The sequence below is a fragment of the Saccopteryx bilineata genome, chromosome 1 (assembly GCF_036850765.1).
Source record: "Saccopteryx bilineata isolate mSacBil1 chromosome 1, mSacBil1_pri_phased_curated, whole genome shotgun sequence".
NCBI lineage: Eukaryota > Metazoa > Chordata > Mammalia > Chiroptera > Emballonuridae > Saccopteryx > Saccopteryx bilineata.
In genome coordinates this window covers 132,264,014-132,286,267 of record NC_089490.1, presented here as the reverse complement: position 1 = coordinate 132,286,267, position 22,254 = coordinate 132,264,014, and the positions used below count along the sequence as shown (strand labels likewise).

Sequence of the window (22,254 nt, the reverse complement as noted above, 5' to 3'; positions counted from 1 at the left end):
ATAGTTTATTCTTCTGGGATTTCATTCTCTTCTAGAATTTCCTTTTAAAAAATCGACTTCTGAGATTGTCCTTTAGTTATTTCCTAAGGTCAGCAATATCATTTTTAAAAACACTGGACCGATTGCAGGTAAATTTCAAAAACATATCTCCTTAGAATGTATCAAACTACACAATCGATGTGTGAGTATTAAGTTTCTCCCTGGAAACTACAGGTCCTGGCAATAAGCTAAATGTGGATAGCACAGGGGAAAAAAAGAAAAAGAAAAAGAAGGAAAGTGTGCAATGTTCCCTTTTCAAACCCTTTTTCTGTGCCAGCATTCCAGAATAATAATAACTGATGTGCCCTTCGGCAACTTCTCCCCTTCTCCTTTGAAAATGCACACCGAATTCCTGCCAGAACTTCTGATACCATTGAATGAGTTCAGAACCAGACACTGACGGCACAGAGAGAAACCTGCAATCCTGATCCCCCTCAGTGGTCACTGCCTGCAGGAGGGCCAGAGCTGAGCATCCAGGACCAGAGGCAGATTTAATGGTGGGCGCACCAGGCATGTGCCCTGGGCCCTGACTTCTGAGGGACCCTGCAAAACCCCAACTTTACACTTTTTTCTAATGACACCAAGTTGGTTTCATATGTGCAATTTTAACATTAATAGTATATAATATTTTTATTTACTTAAAAATATGGTTAACGTGTATTTTTATTTTCCCTGTCTCTTTTTTTTAAGGGGCCCAATATTTTCTTCTGCACCTGGGGCCTCAACCAACCTCAATCTGCCTCCGTCCAGGACCCAGAGTCCCCTGGCTGCTTCAACCAAAGCATGGCCCCTGTTACCACTTTTATGTCTGGGGCTTCTGAGTAGAATTTTGTTTGAACAAGTTGCTCCAAAGATGAGACACTTGAGAGCCACTGGCCTCATGAAAGTCCTTTCTCTACAGATGAGGAGAAGGAAGCCAGGGCTTTTAACTCATGGCCAGGTGACACCCCCCACCACCACCACATTCCTCTGTTCCAGGAGAGGCAGGCAGCCACGCAGCTCCAGCAAGATGTGACTTCATCTCTGTTGTACCTCTGTTTCTGCTTCTCTACATGAGCACTGCAGCTTCTGTCACACAGGCTAGTTTAGGGATTTGAATTCAGTACAATAGTAGCACACACACACCACTGTTAGGCACTGAGTGTTCCCACAATGGGCAGATGTTGAAGCCCTGATCCCCACCCCCACCATGTGATGGTATTGAAGGTGGAGCTTTGGGGAGATAATTAGGTTTACAAGAGGTCATTAGGGTGCAGCCTCTGTAATGGGATTAGTGCCCTTATTAGGAGATAAAGGAACCAGAACTTGCTCTCTCTCCACCACGTGAGGATACAATCAGAAACTGGCCCTCTGTAAAGCAGGAAGAAGGCCCTCACTCACCATAACACAACCACACTGCACCTGATCTCAAACTCTAAGACATCTAGTCTGTGTGGTACTGTTATAACACCTTAGACTAGACAAACATCTATCACATCAGATATATGAACTAATTCATTTCTTTTTCCTGGAAAGAGACTCATTAAACACTTCACATGATTTCATCTAATCTTCTTGCTCTCATGCTGCAGAAAAGGCTCAGCTTACTGAACAATATGTACAGGGCCTTGATCAATGTCTGACCCCAGGGATGCCTTCCTCTAACTGCTTCATCCTAAGCCACACACTGCCACAGCCCCAAGGAAACACTCACACTGAGGTTATTCTCATTCCCGTGTCACACTTTGGTATCAATGCAGAAAGGTGCCTGAGCTGTGGCAGTGACTTCTAGATCAAGCTGAGCTTCTTCATCCCCTTTCTAAATTCTTAATAAATCTAAAAGAATTTATGGATGGGTAAAATCTTATGTCCCTGCTAAAAACACCAGGGAAGGGCAATATCCACAAACCAGGATCTCTGAGAAATTTCCAAAAACTGTAGTTTGGTAACAACAGCAGGAATGAAGGGCAAATACATCCTCAGTTTATCTCAAGAACAGGAGGTAAAAGTAAGATGGCTCCCAGTTACTGCTCAGTGGCACCCCCAGGGGCCTGGCATAATGGATGCTGGGGGCACAAGCAGACTCAGGGGTGGCTTTTCAAAGACAAATCTCAGCTATACTTTAGTGTCTGAGAAGAGTGCTAATGTTGAGGTCTACATGGGGTGGGAAGCCCCTTAGTTTCTCCAGGCAAGGTCAGCAGATGAGGAAAAGGAGGCTGTTTGAGACAAGGGTTCCAGGGGACCAGTCATGCCACCCAGGGGTGAAGCCACAGCACCCATTGGTGCCAAACAGAACAAAGAAACTCTGCTGCACAAAAGTGAAACCTTTTTCTTCCACCTCCTTCTTTGCTCCTTATGGATAAATAGATCTGGATTCTGGCAAATTTAAACTACAATGATAGCAATTATGTTCTTTTCCCCTTCATCTGAATCTGAAAGATTTGGACAGGGACCCACCAACTTCCAAACAGAACCCATTTAAAATTTTATAACTAGGTTATCCATGAAGTGCAACAAAAAGAATTATTGTTCTGTTGAAGAGATTCAGCTATTGAGTAGATAATATCAATTTGAGAAATCAGAGCACAAGTCTATCTTTAAAAAAGTGACATGGAAGAAAATCTCTAAGTTGTATTGAAAGAGACTTAAGGAGCTATTGGGTTTACAAAACGACTATCAGCAATAATGAAGATGGAGCAATGTGCCAGAGACACGGAGTGGAGTGGAAGAAATGTGGAGGACATTGTCTATTACCAAAGCTAAATAGGGTGAAATACATCACACAAGAAATTCAAATGGGAGTCAGAACAAAATGGGAAATGATGACTAATATAAGACAAAGAAGCAAAAGAAAAAAGAAAGGCAGATATAGGAGATCCAAAAAACAGCTAGTACACAGTCCAAGAAGAAGAGTGAAGTGAAGGAAGTAATCTCTGGGTACCAAAAAACGTGCACTGGGTTCCAGAAAATAGCTCTGAAAGCGTATTCACCAAACCAGAAACTTCCAGAAGATATTCTTTTAATTTGATTAGAGAAACTCTTTTATAAGCATGTTGGCTGGAAAATAAATACATAAATAAAAAGAATACTTGACCAAAAAAAAAAGAATACTTGACAAAAAATCAGTAAGTAAGTTGGTCTCAAGTAATTTATAAAGTGTGAAATACCAAGAAACAAAGGACTAACAACAACAATATTTTGAAATTAAAAAAAAATAACGACTTCTATGCTTTGAAAAGTTGTCTTTCATGTGTTTAGCCTTAAGCATGTAAAGGCTTAGAAAATGTGTTTTGCTTATGCCTTTATTGGTAAAATTTTATTTGGCATTATATAGTTACTTCTTTAATAGTAAATATTTTAAACCTTGTGAGTCATGAAGTCTCTCTAACAACCACTCAATTCTGCCACTGCAGCATAGAGGCAGCCAGGGATGGTTTGTAAGCAAATAGGCATATCTGTGTTCAATAAAACTTTATTTATGGCTCTGGCCAGTTGGCTCAGTGGATAGACCATTGGCCCAGCTTGTGGACATCCCAGGTTTGATCCCCAGTCAGGGCACACAGGAGAAGTGACCATCTGCTTGTCTTCCCTTCCCTCTCCCCCTTCTTTCCCTCTTCTCATCTCATAGCCATGGCTTGATTGGCCCAAGCATCCGCCCCGGGTGCTGAGGATAGCTGGGTTGATTCAAACATTGCCCCAGATGAGTATTGCCGGGTAGATCCCTGTCAAGGCACATGTGGGAGTCTGCTTCTCTTATCTCTCCTCTGATCATTAAAAAAATTTTTTAAATTTAATTTACAAAACAGGTCAACAGGTCATAGTTTGCCAGTTCTAGTTCCACATGGGAGAGAAGGTGAAATCCAGAGCTCATGAGTGAGTAAATCACAGTATGTAATAAGAAGGCAATTAGTGTTACACTAAACTAAATTATAGAAAGATACAAAGAACAAACTAAGTAAGACAAAAATGTAATAGAAATGATCTAGATTTAAAATGCAAAATGTTATTAACTGAAAGAAAGAAGTTTCCAGGAGGGGAGAAAAAGAAGTATGCTCAACTTTTTTCCTCACATGGGCAAAGGTGGTAGGTGGTAGGCTAGTGGTAAGAGTAACACAAAAGTTAAAAAATGCTTTTGAAATCTTGAAGGAAACCTCTAGGAGAATTAAAAAATAGGAGACAACCTTTCCAAAACATTGCAGCATTAAAAAGCAAAAAAAAAAAAAAAAAAAAAAAGGTCCATTTTGCAAGAGACAAAAGAAAAAGAATGAAGAAAGCATAAAACAAAAAGACAAAAATCAAATCTATGTTACAATTGGTGAAAATCAGTTAAATCCTTATTAAAAGACAAATAGCCAGGTGAATACACAGACTATGAAAAAATCACTTGGATGCAATATGCATAAGCTAATATATAAAAATGTGAGCAAAGATATGTTGGCAAATGCAAAGAAAAATGTATTAGCAATTACAATATTATATTTTTAAAATATACTATTAAGGAAAAATAAATAGAACAAAAAAGTCTAAATGAAGATATCATTGACTTAATATTTTAAGTGTCAAGCAACAGCACCAACATGTATAAAGCAAAACCTGTTAAATTTTTAAGAAATAACTGGAAGAGTTATTTCCAGTAGCAATGGGATGATTTACCATACCTACCTCAATATTTGACAAATAAAGTAGATGATGGATAAAGTAAAAGATAAAGAATAATGGGGGAAAAATATCTTTAAAACACTATTAAAGCCTGACCTGTGGTGGTGCAGTGGATAAAGCTTTGACCTGGAATGCTGAGGTCACTGGTTCAAAACCCTGGGCTTGCCTGGTCAAGGCACATATGGGAGTTGATGCTTTCTGCTCCTCCCTTCTCTCCCTTTCTCTCTCTCTCTCTCTCTCTCTCCTCTCTAAAATGAATAAATAAAGTTTAAAAAAAATTAAAAAAACACTATTAAAGTTTAGTTAACATATATCTCTTAAACATTAAATATCCTAATTATTGATCATATACTAAGTCATAAAGACCTCAGTAAATTCCACATTCTCTGACCACAATGTAGCAAGTTGGAAATTAATTTTTTTAAAAGTGGGGATAAAAGTACCAATTGTTTTCAAATTAACAAACAACGACAACAACAAAATAATAAACTCTCTCCTGTCAACAACGAAACAAAGGAGATATTAAAAGTGGCAATATAGAGCAACCGGATGAGAGCAAAGTACTACCTCACAAAACAGTGAGGGAGGGACAGCTGGGATTGTGGTTAGCTCAACACCAGAAAGAATTAGAATGCATGAACCAAACATTATGCTCAAGCTAATGAAAAAGACTAAAATATAACCCCTCTCCAAAAGTCTAGAGATTAAATTAGTGACTGGAAAGCAGATGCAAATGATTAATAAATCCTGGACATAAATTCTTTGAAAACACTAATAAAATAAACAACCTTCTAGGACACTTCAGTGAATAAAAAAGAAAGACAACACAAATACATGATGTAGAAAGAAGGATATAAAAGAAAGAAACTATTACAGAGTTTCATGTGAATTCTAGGCTAAAATGTTAAACCTCAATGAAAAGGAAAACAGAAAATAAGAAAACAAACTCTATCAAATCTGACAATCAGAATAGCCCACTATTCATGGAAGAAACAGAAACTGGTCTCCAGAAATTGCAGCCATAAAAGGAGCTGTAACCAAATGTTTTATGGGTAAGTTCTTTCAGACCTTCAAGGAACACATAATTCTTATGTTATTTAAACTGTTCCAGATCGTAGAAAAAAATAAAAAGTGTCACAGTTCGCTCTATGAACTTAAACTTGATACCAAAACGTGACAAAGAGGCCCTGGCCAGTTGGCTCAGTGGTAGACCGTTGGCCTGGCGTGCAGAAGTCCCGGATTCGATTCCCGGCCAGGGCACATAGGAGAAGCGCCCATCTGCTTCTCCACCCCTCCCCCTCTCCTTCCTCTCTGTCTCTCTCTTCCTCTCCCGCAACCAAGGCTCCACTGGAGCAAAGATGGCCTGGGCGCTGGGGATGGCTCCTCGGCCTCTGCCCCAGGCGCTAGAGTGGCTCTGGTCGCGGCAGAGTGACGCCCCGGAGGGGCAGAGCGTCGCCCCCTGGTGGGCGTGCCGGGTGGATCCCGGTCGGGCCCATGCGGGAGTCTGTCTGACTGTCTCTCCCCATTTCCGGCTTCAGAAAAATACAGGAAAAAAAAAAAAAAGAAGAAAAAGAAAAATGTGACAAAGATAGTACAATGCAATAAAATATAGTAATTTCACATAGAAATACAGATACAAACCAGAAATATTTAGTATAATGCAGCAACATATAAAAGGAATAATACCACTGATCAGAATTTTATTCAATAATAGAAGTGTAGAATAATATTAAAAAATTACATTTATTAAATCAGTGTCAACAAAAAGCTAAATATTATTTTTCTCTTTTTAAAAAAATTTATTTTATTTTATTTATTCATTTTTAGAGAGGAGAGAGACAGAGAGGGAGAGAGAGGAGAGAGAGACAGAGAGAGAGAGAAGGGGGGAGGAGCTGGAAGCATCAACTCCCATATGTGCCTTGACCAGGCAAGCCCAGGGTTTCGAACTGGCGACCTCAGCATTTCCAGGTCAACGCTTTATCCACTGCGCCACCACAGGTCAGGCTATTTTTCTCTTTTTTATTTTGAAATTAAATGTCATGGAGTGACATTGAACAATAAGAGTGCAAAGGTTTCAGGTGAACATCTCTATAGCATTAGAATTGTTGTGTTCTGTTTCCATCACCCAAAGTCAGACCATTTTCTGTCACCATACAATGGTCCCTAAAAAGTTTATACTCACTGATATAAAAAAGCATTTGATGAAACTAAAAATTCATTTTTTATTAAATTCTCTATAAACTGTAGAAAGTTTCTCAATATGAGGAAGGTTATTAATCTAAAACCAATAATGAGTATCATATTAAATGTCAAAATACCAAACAGCATTCCCCAACTCATTGTCATTATCTCTTTTCCAGCACATGATAGTGAGTGTGATTAAAAATGTAAACAGCCTGACCAGGCAGTGGTGCAGTGGATAGAGCGGCAGACTGGGACGCAGAGGACCCAGGTTCAAAACCCCGAGGTCGCCGGCTTGAACATGGTCTCATTCAGCTTGAGTGTGGTCTCATCGGGCTTGAGTGCAGGTTTATCTGGCTTGAGCGTGGGCTCACCAGCTTGAGCGTGGGATCACAGACATGACCCCAAGGTCGCTCGCTTAAGCAAGGGGTCACTCAGTCTGCTGTAGCCCCCCAGTCCAGGTACATATGAGAAAGCAATCAATGAACAACTAAGAAGCTACAAGAAAGAATTGATGCTTCTCATCTCTCTCCCTTCCTGTCTGTCTGTCCTTCTCTCTGTTACAAAAATAAAAAATAAAAATGGACAGGTGATGTTTCTTAACAGGAGGTCTCAGTGTCATAAAGATATCACTTTTCAAATTAATCTATACATTATGATTGACATGTGCAGGGTGTGTGTGTGTGTGTGTGTGTGTGTATGTTAGTGGTGGGGACAGGGGTATAACTTAACAAAATGAGTTCAGAATCTTCTGGGAGGAATTGATGTGCAAGGACGAAAAATAATTTTGAAAAATAATGTTCATCCAGGGGACTTAAACCAGAAAATACTGAAATGTATTATGAAACCGCAGTAATTAAAATAATGCAGTACCAGTGCCAGAATAGAGAGATAGATATATGGGACAGAAGTGGAAGTCCCAAAATAGAGTCAAAAGTCTAATATAATTTATTCTTTCCAAATAAGACTGGGAAGAATAAATTACTCTAGGTCTTCAAAAAATATCTAACAATTTCAAAGTAAATATAGTTAGACATCACCTACCGATGTACAAAAATAAATTCTAGATAGATTACAAATGATGGTAAAAGAACTAAGAGGAAACAGAGGTGGTTTGACTTACATCATGGAAGATGTCTGCAAAAATTCTTGAGAAGGCACAATCCATGAAAAAAAAAACCACATTAAAATATGTGACTATATAAAAAATTTAAATGTCTATATACTGTACTGGTAAAAAGCCACAAAACAATACAATGCAAAAAAATGGAGGAAATAGTTGCTAAACATGTATAAGGACTATATTATTGTTTAATACTCCTCTTTATTCACTTTTTAGTAAACTTGTCATTCTGCCTGAAATCTTGCCATTGTGATGTCATAAAAGGTGGATAGAGCCCTGGAAGGAGGAGAATGTGGTTCAGAAGACTGTTCCACTTAGCCAGAAAAAGGGACCTCTACCCTGTATAGGTGGACTGTGGAAGAAAATGGGATAAGAAGTAGTGGAAAGAGGCAGTCGAGTGCTTGTACTGGGCTCCCCTCTCAACAAGGACCATAGAGGCATTTAAGAAGATGAAGATAGGAGTGAAGTTGCTTTTTCCCCCCATTCATTCTGGAAGATGGCACAGAAGGGTTACTGCATCAATTAAAGTGGTAGCCAGTGTGGCTGGGCATAGAGCACGCTGGACTGCCACGTCTGCATGGTGTGGAATGGGTGGTGTGGTGTGGAGGGAGCCCACAGGGCTCTCTGTGCCTTGAGACAGAGATGGAACATGGCTGACAATTTGGCTCAGGAGCTCATTGAGAAGTGATTATGGGGGATGGAGGGACAAAGTGATTCCCTGGCCAATGGCAATACAGCAGGTGGCATCACAGCCAGGAAACAAATGGAAGACAGACACAGAGGATCTGTTCTCGCAGTGAGGACTGAGTGGGGCTGGGTCATCAAGACCTGACAACCATTGCCAGGGAGCAGCAAACTTAGGCTCATTATGGAACAAGTGCTTGATGAATGGGACCAGTCAGTAGACTGGACCAGAGTTACCAGGGCAGGGCACTAAAAATCACAGTGTAGTGTCAGCTGAAGGCCCAATGTCCTGTCACATCTCCTTAGTGCCCCACCCCCCGCCACCTACTACCGTGAGGCAATGTGAGCCCCTGGGGCTGATCAACAACGTATGGGAAATATGAAAGGCTGAGTTATCCAAAAGAGGTTTAAATGACAGGATCTAATTGGGTTTAACTAAAATGTATATGTGTGTGCTCCCATAGAATTTCATAAAAAAGGTCACATTGGTTTTTGGAAAATAAAAAAGCTACATTTTTCTTAGCCTATCTGAATACAGCATGAGAAAACTGGCAGCCCAGTATACACAATAAATAATGATTAATACTCTCAATATATAAAGTGAGCTTAAAAATAGAAACAAAATTTAAAAAAATAACTATATATAATATGACCGAAAAGCACAGACAAGCTATTTCACATCCCAAAAGTCAAAATATAAATGACATAAAATATATGGAGGGCGTGGATTAGGCAAGCGTCCAGCTGTTAAAAATAACAAGGCTTAAAGACAGCAAACCTGCTGGACAAGGAAAAGGCCTTAGAAAAATGTCCTCATGTCCAAACCTGAAACCATGAAGTAACAAAAGACAACAATGAGTAGTCACTAGGTGCCGTCTCTTCACAGTAATGACCTGCCTTCTGCAGACTGATCTCAAAGTCAGCTATTGTTGAAAGTGTTAGGACTCATTGTAGACGTCCTCTGAGCCTGCAGCACAATCTTTTGGATATGATAGTAAACCTTCATCAACAGACCTATCTTGCGGCAAGAGCTACCATTTGGGTAAAGCCAAGTTTGTTTATATGATTATGAGCAGCAAAATTTTTTCTCGTCATTGTGTTGTGGAGGCAGTGGCAAAAGGGGCATTCCAGAACCCTGCAGCAGCTCACGGAAGTATTATACATATTTTCAACCACGTGTGCGAAGGCGTGTCTTGCCAGGATATCTCTCCCCTGTTCCATGTAAAGGTCTCCCAACTGGTCTAGCCACAGTCTTTTTTTCACTAAGCCTTGGACTTTTTGAAATGTAGACTGGATCATGTCATCCCTGTTTCTCGTCATGTGATAAAAACAAGAAAACTCCTAGAATGGTTCTGAAGGCTTCTTTGGTCTGGACTCTCTTTCCTCAGCTTCATTTGACACCAGTTATCTCTCACTCTGTCAGTTCTGGCCACACCAGCCTCTGGAAAATCCTCATGAATATCAGGCCAGCCAGGATTTCTTATGTGGTTATTTAATTAATGTCTATCTCCCCATGGGGATTAGAAACCTGCAGGAAGACAAGGACTTCAACTGGTTTTCGTTTTTTGTTTGTTTGGGTTTTTTTTGTATTTTTCTGTAGTTGGAAACGGGGAGGCAGTCAGACAGACTCCCGCATGCGCCCGACCGGGATCCACCTGGCCTGCCCACCAGGGGGCGATGCTCTGCTCATCTGGGGCATTGCTCTGTTGCAACCAGGGCCACTCTAGCATCTGAGGCAGAGGCCATGGAGCCATCCTCAGTGCCCGGGCCAACCTTGCTCCAATGGAGCCTCAGCTGCAGAAGGGGAAGAGAAAGAGAGAAAGGAGAGGGGGAGGGGTGGAGAAGCAGATGGGCGCTTCTCCTGTGTGCCCTGGCTGGGAATCGAACCTGGGACTCCTGCATACCAGGCCAATGCTCCACCACTGAGCCAACCGGCCAGGGTCGGACCTCAACTGTTTTTATTCCACACATTGCATAAAGCCCAGCTCAATAAATAACAGGTGGAAGAAAGAAAACTGTTGTATGAGAGGTTTGGGAGGTAGATGGGGTAGAAAATGTCCACAGTAATCCCATCCTCCTGGGCACCTCCCTGTTACTCGCCCATCAGGAGATGAGTCTACTTCCTTGAACCTACTGACTTGCTGGCTTCGTGACTTGCTTTCACTGCAGCATCTGTTCTTACCTCTTAGAACTGCCGTATCAGAAGAAAGCTAGTCTAGACCACTGGAGACAAGGGAGGCCACCAATTCTGACAGCCAGCCCCAGTACCTGGACAAACGGGGTCTTGACTCATTCCCTACCCACAGAATCACCAGCCATAAAATGGGGTTGTTTTAAGCCACGACATCTTGAGGTGGTTTGTGGTATAGAAAGAATAATTGAAAAACTGATCTCTTACCTTGAAATCATAATGGCTCTTAGATTCTCTCTACACCAGTATCTCCAAGAGATCAACCTTTTCCATAAGAATCAGGGGTCTGATCCCTTTGTACCTGCAGTGAAGCAGCACTATCTCTTGGACATCCATGAGAATGAGTCCTTATCTGTCATTTAGATGTCACTAGATGCAGCTTCCCTTTTTTCTGCTATTTTTCACTTATCACCATCTGAAACTTTTCTAAGTATTTAATTGTGCAGATGGTTAGCTCCATTTGGGCAGGATTTGTTGGTCTTATCTCCAGTGATTCTTTAGCAGACTGGCACATAGTAAGTGCTCACTAAAATTTTGCTGAATAAATGAATCCTTGCCACTGACTTTCTACTTCCACCTGATAAGCCTCTTGCCAGCTTTGCTTTCCTCCAAAGACATCCCATTTTAAAATATATTCTTCCTGGATCCCCAGAAGCCACAGCTCAGCCCAACACTGCTTCCTTTGATTTCAGACATAACAGCAATAGCCAGGTCCAATAATAGTGCCTATTTTGTATGTAAATCAGATAGTGTATCCAGAGTTTAGATACATAACTATGTGTTCAGTAAATATGGCTGCCTTCATCTCTTTCTCTCTTATGCTCTCTTTTTCTCAGACTTCCAGGGGCATCCACTGCTCATGGTGACATCCTTCTATGAACGTATGTCAGTAATGGTCTATGAATCACCTGAATTCTGATAAAATTACTAGCTACCCCATAAAACATCATCTATTTGATTAAAAAAGATGCCGTAGTTTAAATTTCAGGCCAACACTTTCTCCACCCAGCACACTGCCTCCGGGGCTGGTGGTATCCAGACAAAAGGATAAAATAGGCCAAGATGATACATACAGTCAGTGCCCAGTCTTTCATGTGAGGCACACTCTTCACCCTTTCTGCTTTTAGAGGTTAAAGCCTAACACCATAGTCTCTCTGTTCACCTCCTTAACCAAATCTTGGTTTTTAAAAAACATTCACTCCACGTTATGAGTGACTGATAGCAACCTCAAAAGTGATTCCCCTCCTGTGAAAGGGCTCTGGATTTCCACCAAGGGGTTACTCGATCTGCTGAAGGTCCACGGTCAAGGCACATATGAGAAAGCAATCAATGAACAACTAAGGTGTTGCAATGAAAAACTAATGATTGATGCTTCTCAACTCTCTCCATTCCTGTCTGTCTGTCCCTATCTATCCCTCTCTCTGACTCTCTCTCTGTCTTTGTAGGAAAAAAAAAAAAGAGCTCAAGTCCCTTGTGTATGATAATGGCGTATTTATTCTTCCGTTCACATTGTGCATGGAAATGTACTAAAAACCAGTAACATCTTATGGGTGGCCCAGCAGAAGTAGTCAGCCTTCAAATGCCTGCTTAGTTAACAGTGATATTTCTAAATACTTCCACAGTGGCCTTCAGTCATGGTTAACTATTACAATTCTTAGCCTTGGTAATATTGGTTTGAGGACCAATTTCATAGACTTGTGATAATGTGCATCTAATTTGTCTCCTGAACTAGGCTGTGAGGTCCTTGAGGGGCCAGGTTGTGCTTTACCTTTTTATTCTGTATGACTCAGTGCCTGCTCCTTATTATACAGTCAACAAATCCTGGAAGATAGAGTCTCTTACTCATTTGGTGTCAAGAAGAAATAGGGCAACACAGACCTGGTAGGATTTGGGCTCTTTCACCTACTGAGCAACCTAGTCAAATACTGTTAACTATAAATTTTCAATTTCCTTCCTGTCACAACACATTATTAGGATATAAAGAAAGCCCCATAATTCTGGGTACTCTTCTCTTACTACAATTGCCTTCCACCATAACGTCTTCACCTCAACATCACTAACTCCCCAAGAGAGCAGATCAGCAGGGAAGCTTAGACCATGGTTCCCACCCTAGGGGGCCTCAGCGCCCAGCCCTCCGTGCTCATGTTCCTGGAGGCAGTGCGGTCACCTCCCAACCATCTATCATCACCTGAGTTTTTCCATTGACTCTGTATCTGACTCAGTTTATGTCCCTTCACAAGCACCCCTCTTCACTGTGGACCCTAGATCTAGCCAGTCATCAGTAACAGTCCCTATGATCCCAGCTTCTTAGGTATTAGAGAGCAACATACAACCTTCTTGACTGGGTTTTAAATGTATGACCACAAGTCTCACACAGGACTCCTCAGGTTTTCCTGGTGACTCTACTAAATTTCCATGGTCTATTCACTCTCTCACCTCAAAGATTAATATTTCACATCTTCTTTTGCTCCTCAAATGACCATCATGTCACATCTTCTTTTGCTCCTCAAATGACCATCATTTCCTATTCCTTCCTCACTCTAAGTGAATGATCTTTCTACTTGTTTCACTGAGGACATAAACATATTCCAAGGAGATTCTCCCACCCCACTGTGTCTTCTCATCATTTCCCAATCCTCTATTTAGGTACTGAGTCCCATCGCCTCCTTGCATGCACCACCAGCATCTCCCTATTCCACCATTCTCATCATATAAACATGATATCAAATCTCCCACCTTTGAAAATTCTCTCTAGATCCTTGCAGTTACACACTATTTCCCAACTCACTGTCTAGTAAAATCTTTCCAAAGAGTTGTCTATTTCACTGTTCCTACTTCATCTTCCATTCTAGTTAGAAAGCACACAACCAGTTTTGTTTCCATCACTCCAATGAAACTACTACCCTCAAAAGACCTCTTTATATCTGCACAGACCTCCACTTGGCCAAGTCCAGTCTCAGTTCCTGGTCCTCCTCTGACTTGGCTTGGCAGCTGCATGAGACACAACTGATTACTCTTGTTTTCTTGAAGCATTTCCATTCAGCGTTGGGGATATCAGTCTTTTTCCTGCCCAATCCTTCCCAATTTCTTTTGCTGGGTGGTTCTCTTCCTTTTCTCAACCCTCAAATATCAGAATATCCCAAGGCTCGGATCTTATTTCTTTCTTTCTCCATACTTTCTCACCTGTAGGTCCTTTCATTTCTGTGGCTTTAACTATATTGATGTGTCCTAGATTTATATATAGTATCCCAGCTTCTCCTCTGAGCTTCAGTTTATAAATCTAACTACCTACTGGGCATCCCTACTTATTTGTCTAATAGACCCTTCTCAACATGTGTGATACAAAATAAACATGCATCCTTCACACTCCCGCCAGCCCCTCACAATGCTATTATTCTCAAGTTTTCTCAATTCCTGTCAAATGCACTGTTTACCCAGTTATTTCGGTTTCAGACCTAGAAGTTATCTCTAATTCCTCTCTTTTCTTGTGTTCCTCTGTCCAAACACGTCAGCTCTACCTTTAAAATGAGTGCTGAATGTGATCACTTCTCACCACCTCCACCTGTCTCAACTCAGTGGAGGCATCAAGACCTTTGTCCTCTTGATTTCTCCAACAGATTCCGAACCGGTCTCCTTGCTCCCACTCTCACCCCGAACAGCCCACTCTCCACCTAGCAACTTAAATGGTCTTTTCAAAACCTAAGGCCAGCCACTGGCCTGCTAAAAGCCCTCTGAATGACTGGCTTCCCATTACAATTAGAATAAAATGCAAATCCTACTTGGCCACAAATCCACATTACTTTAACCATGGCTGTCTTCCCAATCTCACTTCAAACTTGTCTTTTCCTCATTCTCAGTAGTTCAGCCACACTGGCCTCTTTGCTCTGCCTTGAAGAAGTCAGGTTCTTTCCTATTTTTGCACTGGAAGTTCCCTCTGCCCAGAAAGCTCTTCCTCCCAGACTTTGCAAGGCTTGCTCCTGGCCTCAGCCAGGTGTGTACCCAGACATCACCTATTCAGAGAGGACTTTCCTGAGCCTCACTCACCCTTCATTGTCCTGCTACTCTCTGGCCTCTTATTCTGTTGACTTTTTAAACAGTGCTTATTAACCCTGAATTATTTTTTAATATTAAATGAACTTTATTATCTTTTTTAAGTGAAGTTATTTTAAAATACTAATTTAAAATTATAATGCAGTATCTACTTGAGTAAGAGGAATTGTAGCATCAATTAAATAATAGTAGCTAAACTAAAAAGAAATCAACCAAAACTAATTTAAAGAGAAATGATACAGATGTTCTGAGTGGTTGTGGGTGTTCAGGACCTAGATGCTGTGGAAACCGAGTCAAACCTGCTGGTGACCCTTGAGCTCTTACTGCCATGTCCCTCCTTGCTGGGGGGCCTAATGACCCATGGGATCCCCTGACACTTCCAGGCCTGCGGGCTGCAGGTGGAGCCGCGGGAGCAAAGGGGCCACTTGGGAAAGGTTGGAACTTGGACTCGACCTTGGCCAGCATTTGCCTGTTGTGATCATTGCCCTTCCTTACCTCCTTGGGCTTTCTCTCGGTCGGCAGGGTTGCGGTCCAGCCCTCCACGCTTTTACGCAGAAGACCATCTCCTTCCGCAGTAGGAGGTGCTTCTCCCCAGCTCCTGGCCCAGGTCTGGGCCATCTTCCTGTGGGGGTCGGGGGAGGGGTGTCTGCTGGGCAGAGTGCATGTGTCTGCACACGGTGACACGTGTCTTCTCCATTTCTAAGCAGCTCATTTCCTCCTCTGTTTTCGCTGACGTTGCACTCAGCAATCTGCATGGGATCCAGGACGCCTTTGAAACTTCGCTTCAGCTGCTGAATTTCACTTTCTAGGTTTGAATGTACACGCTACAAAGATGCTTCCTTGAATTGGGGGTTGGTTTTCTGTTCTATGAACTCTTCGTTCATTTTTTTGGTACCACAAATATCTGGCTATTTCGTGGTGTTTCTCTTCAGGACACTGAAGGGACACATTGAAGTGGGCATCCTCAGGGACACCCTTCAGATCAACCTGTGGCTGAAGGGCGGGGTGATCGGCATTTTCTGCTTCCCTGTTCTGTTTGACCTGCCTTGGAGTGATCTCAGTGATCACTAAGGGAATCAAAACAAGGACGGTCTGCGGCAGGTTTTTAGCCACTGATAGTAATTCTTTCAGGACCTGCTCCGCTTGTGTCTCTGCTCCAGCCCTTTTCCTGCTCCTTTTCCCGGACTCTCTTCCTCCATCGCATGATTTCTTGGTGGAGCCATTGTGGACTTTCTGAAAAATGAATTTTTTCGTTGAAATCATTCACTATTTTCTTCTGAAGTTGCTCTCCATTTATCTCTGATGCTTTTGAGATAGTTTTCATCAGTCAGCTGGGAAAGCTCAGGAGCCTGACTCTTCCAGGCTGTTTGTAGAGCCATGCTCTTGTCCTGCTCAGTTTGTATTCAGTGCTAAGTAGCACAGGGTCTGGGGGGTGGGGGACACCACCCAGGCAGCCTGAGGGAGTCATCGTGTGTGTCACTGGCTCAATACTCTCACTGTGTCTTCCTCAGACATCATTGCCCAGTTCCTTCACACTTCTTAAAGTGTGTTGTCTCTTTACTATCAAAAACACCAACACACAGCCCATACCAGGGTCTCCCAGGAACATGCACGGGAGACACGGGCATGTCTGGAGCTCTCAGATCCGCCGCAGAGCACGCACAGGTGCTCCAGGAGCAGCGGGGCGGAGGCTGTGGGGGTCTCCATGCCTGGTTGGGCTCACAGCTGACCCTGAGTGCCCATGTCCTGTGGGCCACATCTGACCACGCCAAAGCCCACAGAGTGTTCTGTCTCTAAGGTAAACAGATGCCCAGCAACCAGGTGAGATCAGCTGGGCTGGGGGAGGGGAGGCCAGCAAGTTCTAGAACAGTTTTCCCTACTGTTCTGAAACAGAAAGTGATCTCATGTACGCAGGCACTGGGGCAGGTGGGGGGTGCGGACTGCAGTCTGAAGGGTGGAGTTTACATATATGCCTCTGCTTACTATTAACAGCTTGCATTAGTGTGGTGCATTTGTGACAATTGATAAACCAATGTGTTCACATTATCATCAACTAAAGTCCATAGCTTACATTAAGGTTCACCTTTTGTGTTGTGTAGTTCTGTGAGCTTTGACAATGGGTGGCTGTCAGGTATCCACATTACAGTATCGTACAGAATAGTGTCACACCCCCAAAAATCCCCTTGGTCCCTCCTACTCTTCCCTCCCTCTTGAACTTCTGGAAACTGATAGGTATGTGTATTTCAAACTGCCCTCTTGATGTTCTGCTTATCTGTCAGACCTCACCCTTACTGGACTATCGCCCCTGAGACAGAGAAATTCCAAAAAGCTGACAAGCTGCCCCAAGAAGGGGCTCCGGACATACCAGGACTTTTGATTCAACACCCACATGCTCGAAGCCCCCCAAGGAGGAGCATTCCGGACATACCAGGACTTTTGCCTCAGTATCCCCTCAGGCTCTCCCAAACACTATATAACTCACCCCTAGTCTGTAATGGGCACTCTTGTCCCCTGAGAAGTGCCCGGCAGGGTTCCTTTCTTCCTTTCAATAAAGCCTGTTACTCTGGTCTTTGGACTCCCATGGATTCCAACAGAAACCACTGCTGGCTTTCTTTGTTCTGAAGTATGCTTGATCTGATATTAATCTATCTATTCTTGCTTTCTTTTTTGTTTGTTTGTTTTTAACTTTTAATTTCAATAGTATTTTATAGTAGTTGCAGGTATATAATCCTGAATTCTTAACATATTTTTTTGGTCATGTCTATGTCCCCCAAAAGAATGCAAACATCTTACTGGCAAAGACTTTTCCTTCTTGTTCATTCTGAGCATCTCGAACAACTGCTCAGTAAACACTTGCTGAGCTGCATGGACACAAGAGTGTGCAAACCTCAGGGGGAGTAAAAGCTGGGATGCAGAAGCTAGGTAAGCAGGCAGTGGCTCACGTAGAGAGTACTATCTAAATTCAAAGTTGTGAAGTACTTCCAGGGGCAGAGTAAGCAGTAACAATGGACAGACAGCAAAAGGTGAGGCAGAGGCCTCAGAAGGGCCTCTGTTGGAAAGAAATTTCTGCAATTATAAAATCCTCTTTATTTCTGCAATTATAAAATCCTCTTTATTTCTGCTGTCCAAAACCGAAGCCACTGGCCACATGTGACTACTGAGCACTAAAAATGTGATGAGTGGGACTGAGGAACTGAATATTAATTTTCTTTCATTTTTAATTCACATTAAATAGTCACATGTGGGCCCTAGCCGGTTGGCTCAGTGGTAGAGCATCGGCCTGGTGTGTGGAAGTCCCGGGTTCGATTCCCAGCCAGGGCACACAGGAGAAGCTCCCATCTGCTTCTCCACCCCTCCCCCTCTCCTTCCTCTCTGTCTCTCTCTTCCCCTCCCGCAGCCAAGGCTCCATTGGAGCAAGGAAGGCCCAGGCGCTGGGGATGGCTCCATGGCCTCTGCCTCAGGAGCTAGAGTGGCTCTGGTCGCAACAGAGCAACGCCCTGGATGGGCAGAGCATCGCCCCCTGGTGGGCATGCCAGGTGGATCCCGGTCGGGCGCATGCGGGAGTCTGTCTGACTGCCTCCCCGTTTCCAGCTTCAGAAAAATACAAAAAATAAATAAATAAATAAAAATAAAAATAAAAAATAAATAGTCACATGTGGCTAATGGCTATGGCATTAGACAGTGAAGCTCTGGAACCTGAAGAACCCCTTGCCCACAATGTGATTTCAGGGTAACAATGCATACTTCATATTGTAAGTTGTTGAGATGACAAATGCAATAAAAATCATTGTCAAATGTCTCAATTATAGCTGCTATTATTACAGAGTTGCAATTAAAGTACTCTTAAGTACACACTATTTAAATTTGGCTCTAAAGTGCTGGAAGCAGGTTTTCATTAATTTTTATCATAATTTTTTGTTTGCTAGAGTTAGTGGATAACCAACCAATATGTGGGTCTATATTTGAACTTGCAAACTAAAAATAGCAAACAACCATTTTGGAATCCATGAAAACTTTTCAGAAATAGATGACTATTCCAAGTGGATCAGCTTGCTGAAACTTCTGGGCTAGTGAGTTTTAACAACAGCTAATTTAGCATTTGCAAGAACAGGATTTATAACATTACTATATTATTTTCAAACTGTGTCAGCTGCAACTTTCTGAACGGCTTTGGATAATAGTAGTGTTAGCCTTAATATTTACTATTTTAAAAAAAAGGGAAAGTCTTTCTTACTGGAAACGTTATATTGAAGTATTTAAATCTTGAATTGATATAGACATAAAATAATTTTTTTTCTTGTCAGAAGCTTACCATAATTTCTTCCATATGGAATTCAGGACATATAATTAACACAGAGATAGAGCATAAGCAGACCATTATAACTAATCTTTAGGAATAATCTAATCTAATAGTAAAATTACACATGTGTTCAGAATAAGCATGGTGCTTATTTAGGCCAAGAGAATTAGCACTCCTTAACAGCAGAGGTGGAAGGGGCATTCCACAGCCCTGCCTAAGTTGGCAGAGACTCCTACAGAGAGAGGACGGGATGTATTTAAATTAAACACAGGCTTAACGGCACTGAGAAAAGTTGACGTTCTTATTAAAGAGAGCAATTAATCTGCACCAGTTGAAAGCCACTTTACAGTAGTTGAAAAAGTGCCCATAGGGCAAAATATAAATGAGATTGGAGTAGAAAGGAAATGGAAATTTACGTTTCTACAAGGGAGACTTTCCAAACTGCCCTCCTGGCTTTGCTGTTTTGAAATGCAGATCCTTCCTGACTCACCCCGACTGTGAATCTCCCGCAGCAAACCGGAAAGAGGGTGAAAACCCTACATACTAAGATGGAGTGTTGCAAAGACTTACCAATCGGCATCACTAAGAAGAAAGGCAGCCAGCAGAGGACGAAGCAGCCAACCACGATGCCCAGAGTTTTGGCTGCTTTCTTTTCCCGGGAAAACTTGAGGAGTCTCACAGAAAAGTGGGTTTTGTTCCTGGCGCTGGACACCCCACTACCTCCTACCGGGGCATTTTTCCGATGGATGCGGAGCGTCACCTGCTCCGAGTCCGACTTATGGGTCTTGAGGCCGGCCTTGAGGCCTCGGCTCTCCCTCTTGGCCACCACGTAGACCCGGCAGTACATGACCAGGATGATGGCCAGCGGCACATAGAAAGAACCCAGCGCCGAGAAGAGCACGTAGCCAGGCTCCTCGGTTATCTGGCAGATGGTCTCATCCTCCGGGGCCGGCTGCCTCCAGCCGAACAGAGGCCCGATGGAGATGACGAGGGAGAGCGCCCAGACACAGAGCAGAGCCATGAGACCTCTCTTCTGGGTGACGATGGTGGGGTATCGCAGCGGGTAGCTCACGCCGATATAGCGGTCAATGGAGATGATGCAGAGCCCCATGATGGACGCGGTGCAGCACAGGACGTCCACCGCCGCCCAGATATTGCAGAAGACCCTGCCAAAGGCCCAGTAACCCAGAATCTCGAAGATAGCAGAGAAAGGCAGCACGGTGGAGGTGAGCAGAAGGTCTGCCACTGCCAGATTGACGATGTAGTAGTGAGTGACCGAGTGCAGATGCCGGTGGCAGGCCACGGAGAGGATCACTAAAATATTCCCCAGTACCCCGAAAATGATGAGGCTCCCCAAGATCACCCCGAGCAGTATGGCTTTGTAAATGTTCACCGGTGCCGGAGGGTGAGTGCAGTTGGAGCTGTCTGAGGCATTTCCGGAAAGAAACACCATGGTCCTAGCCAGGTCGGCCGAGGTCCCCTTGTTGGGGACTGGGGCAGAGACGGGAACGAGGGAGCAGAAAATCAAAAGGTCTCGGCTTGAGGGAGTCTTGCCCACTAGAATTGGATAGGGGTGACAGAGAGCGCGCAGGTGGGGAGCAACCAGGGCCAACCCTGTAAACCCTCAAAAGACCACGCAAAGGGGCAGGGCATTAAAGACGACATGGCCAGGGGCACGCGGGTTTGCCCGTGGACGCCCTCCACCCGCTGCCTTGAGCCCCAGACCCCAACTCCCTACCTACCCGAGGCTTGGCGCCAAACTCGAGGAGACAAATTGCAAAATGCAATCCCAGGATTACGAGAGTCCTCTTCTCTGCACTGGCTGATCTGTCCTGATTAGAAGATTCAGCATTCTGCACATTATTTGGAATTCAAAAATCCAGCGCCAGTCTCCTCCCAAACCACAAGCAAGTACCGGTCTGCCGTCGACCCTTAAAGGAGGGGATTGTTGACATCTGGGCACTCACTGCTCCCGGTCCACAATTGCCCACAGTGTAGATAGATAGTCAGCGGTGGACTCGTGCTAGATCCAGCTTCTAGGAGAGCAGGCACGGGGTCCTGAATGTGAATTGCTTGCTAAATCCCAGGCGGCTGCAGAGCTTTAGCTAGCTGGCGATTTCTTGAAAGAGCGCAAAAAGGCGGGGTGTAAACCGAACGCAAGAGGGATCGCGGTCGTGCCGGGCTCGACGGGTAGAACCGGCTGGGAGCCTCACAGACTCTGCGGTCCCGGAGCGGCTAGCCAGGCTGCCACCGTGTGCCCCCGAGAGGTGTTCCGCGCGCAATGCCCCCGCCGCTGGGAACCTGCTCTGGCGCGCTCCGCCGCACGGCCACTGGCGGGGTGCAAATCCGAAGCAAATACAGCCCAAACCGCAGCCCCCCGGCGGCCGGGTGACTTGCGGTGAAATTAAAATCCCTGAAGCCCGCGAGGCGCTACTGCAGCCGGCGAGCGTGTCGCACCGAGCTGAGCCAGTGGAAACAGGAGGATCTACCCGTTTGCCATTTGAACAGGTTGCTTCGCAGTCCTCTGGAGGCGCCCGCTGGGGAGAGGGAACCGCTGCGCCCTCGGGACCACGGGGCCAATGCCACGCGCACCCCCGTGCCGGAAGAAATCAAACTTGGGTGTGCGAAGCACGTGGATTTGTCGACCAGCCAAGTCGGCCTGAGAGTCAGGATCGGAGCAAAGCCCGATGAGTCCCCAGGGCGAAACGTGACCTAGGTCGGTCCAGACTTCTTTTCCAATACACAGGGTCAGAGGTCCTGGGGACTTGAGCCTTGAGCCACACCTAAGTGGGCTGCTGGGGCGCAGGGGGAAGATTTGGGGGGTGAGGGAAGCTTCTTTCTGCAGAAGGGGCTTTGCAAGTGGCAGTCACTGCTGATTTTGTAGTCGCAAAAAAGCCAGCCAGCCAGCTGACAGAGGATTTCCCGAATAGACTGTGGGGCAGGGGTCCCCAAACTACACCCACGGGTGGCATGCCGGCCCACCGCACTGCCGGAAGGGGCACCTCTTTCATTGGTGGTCAGTGAGAAGAGGAGCACAGGATGCGGATG

The 22,254-nt window shown here is 44.0% G+C and overlaps 1 protein-coding gene across 2 annotated transcripts in view; it reads right to left on the bottom strand.

The window, feature by feature from the left end:
• ADRA1A (adrenoceptor alpha 1A) overlaps nucleotides 1-21,066 on the bottom strand; it is a 115,161-nt gene extending 94,095 nt beyond the window's left edge. For both annotated transcript variants that reach the window (XM_066253245.1, XM_066253244.1), the window contains exon 1: nucleotides 19,777-21,066. In XM_066253245.1, coding sequence (XP_066109342.1) covers nucleotides 19,777-20,659 — 883 coding nt within the window. In that variant the 5' untranslated portion in view covers nucleotides 20,660-21,066. The remainder of the gene's footprint in view (nucleotides 1-19,776) is intronic.
• Nucleotides 21,067-22,254: the final 1,188 nt, after the last annotated feature.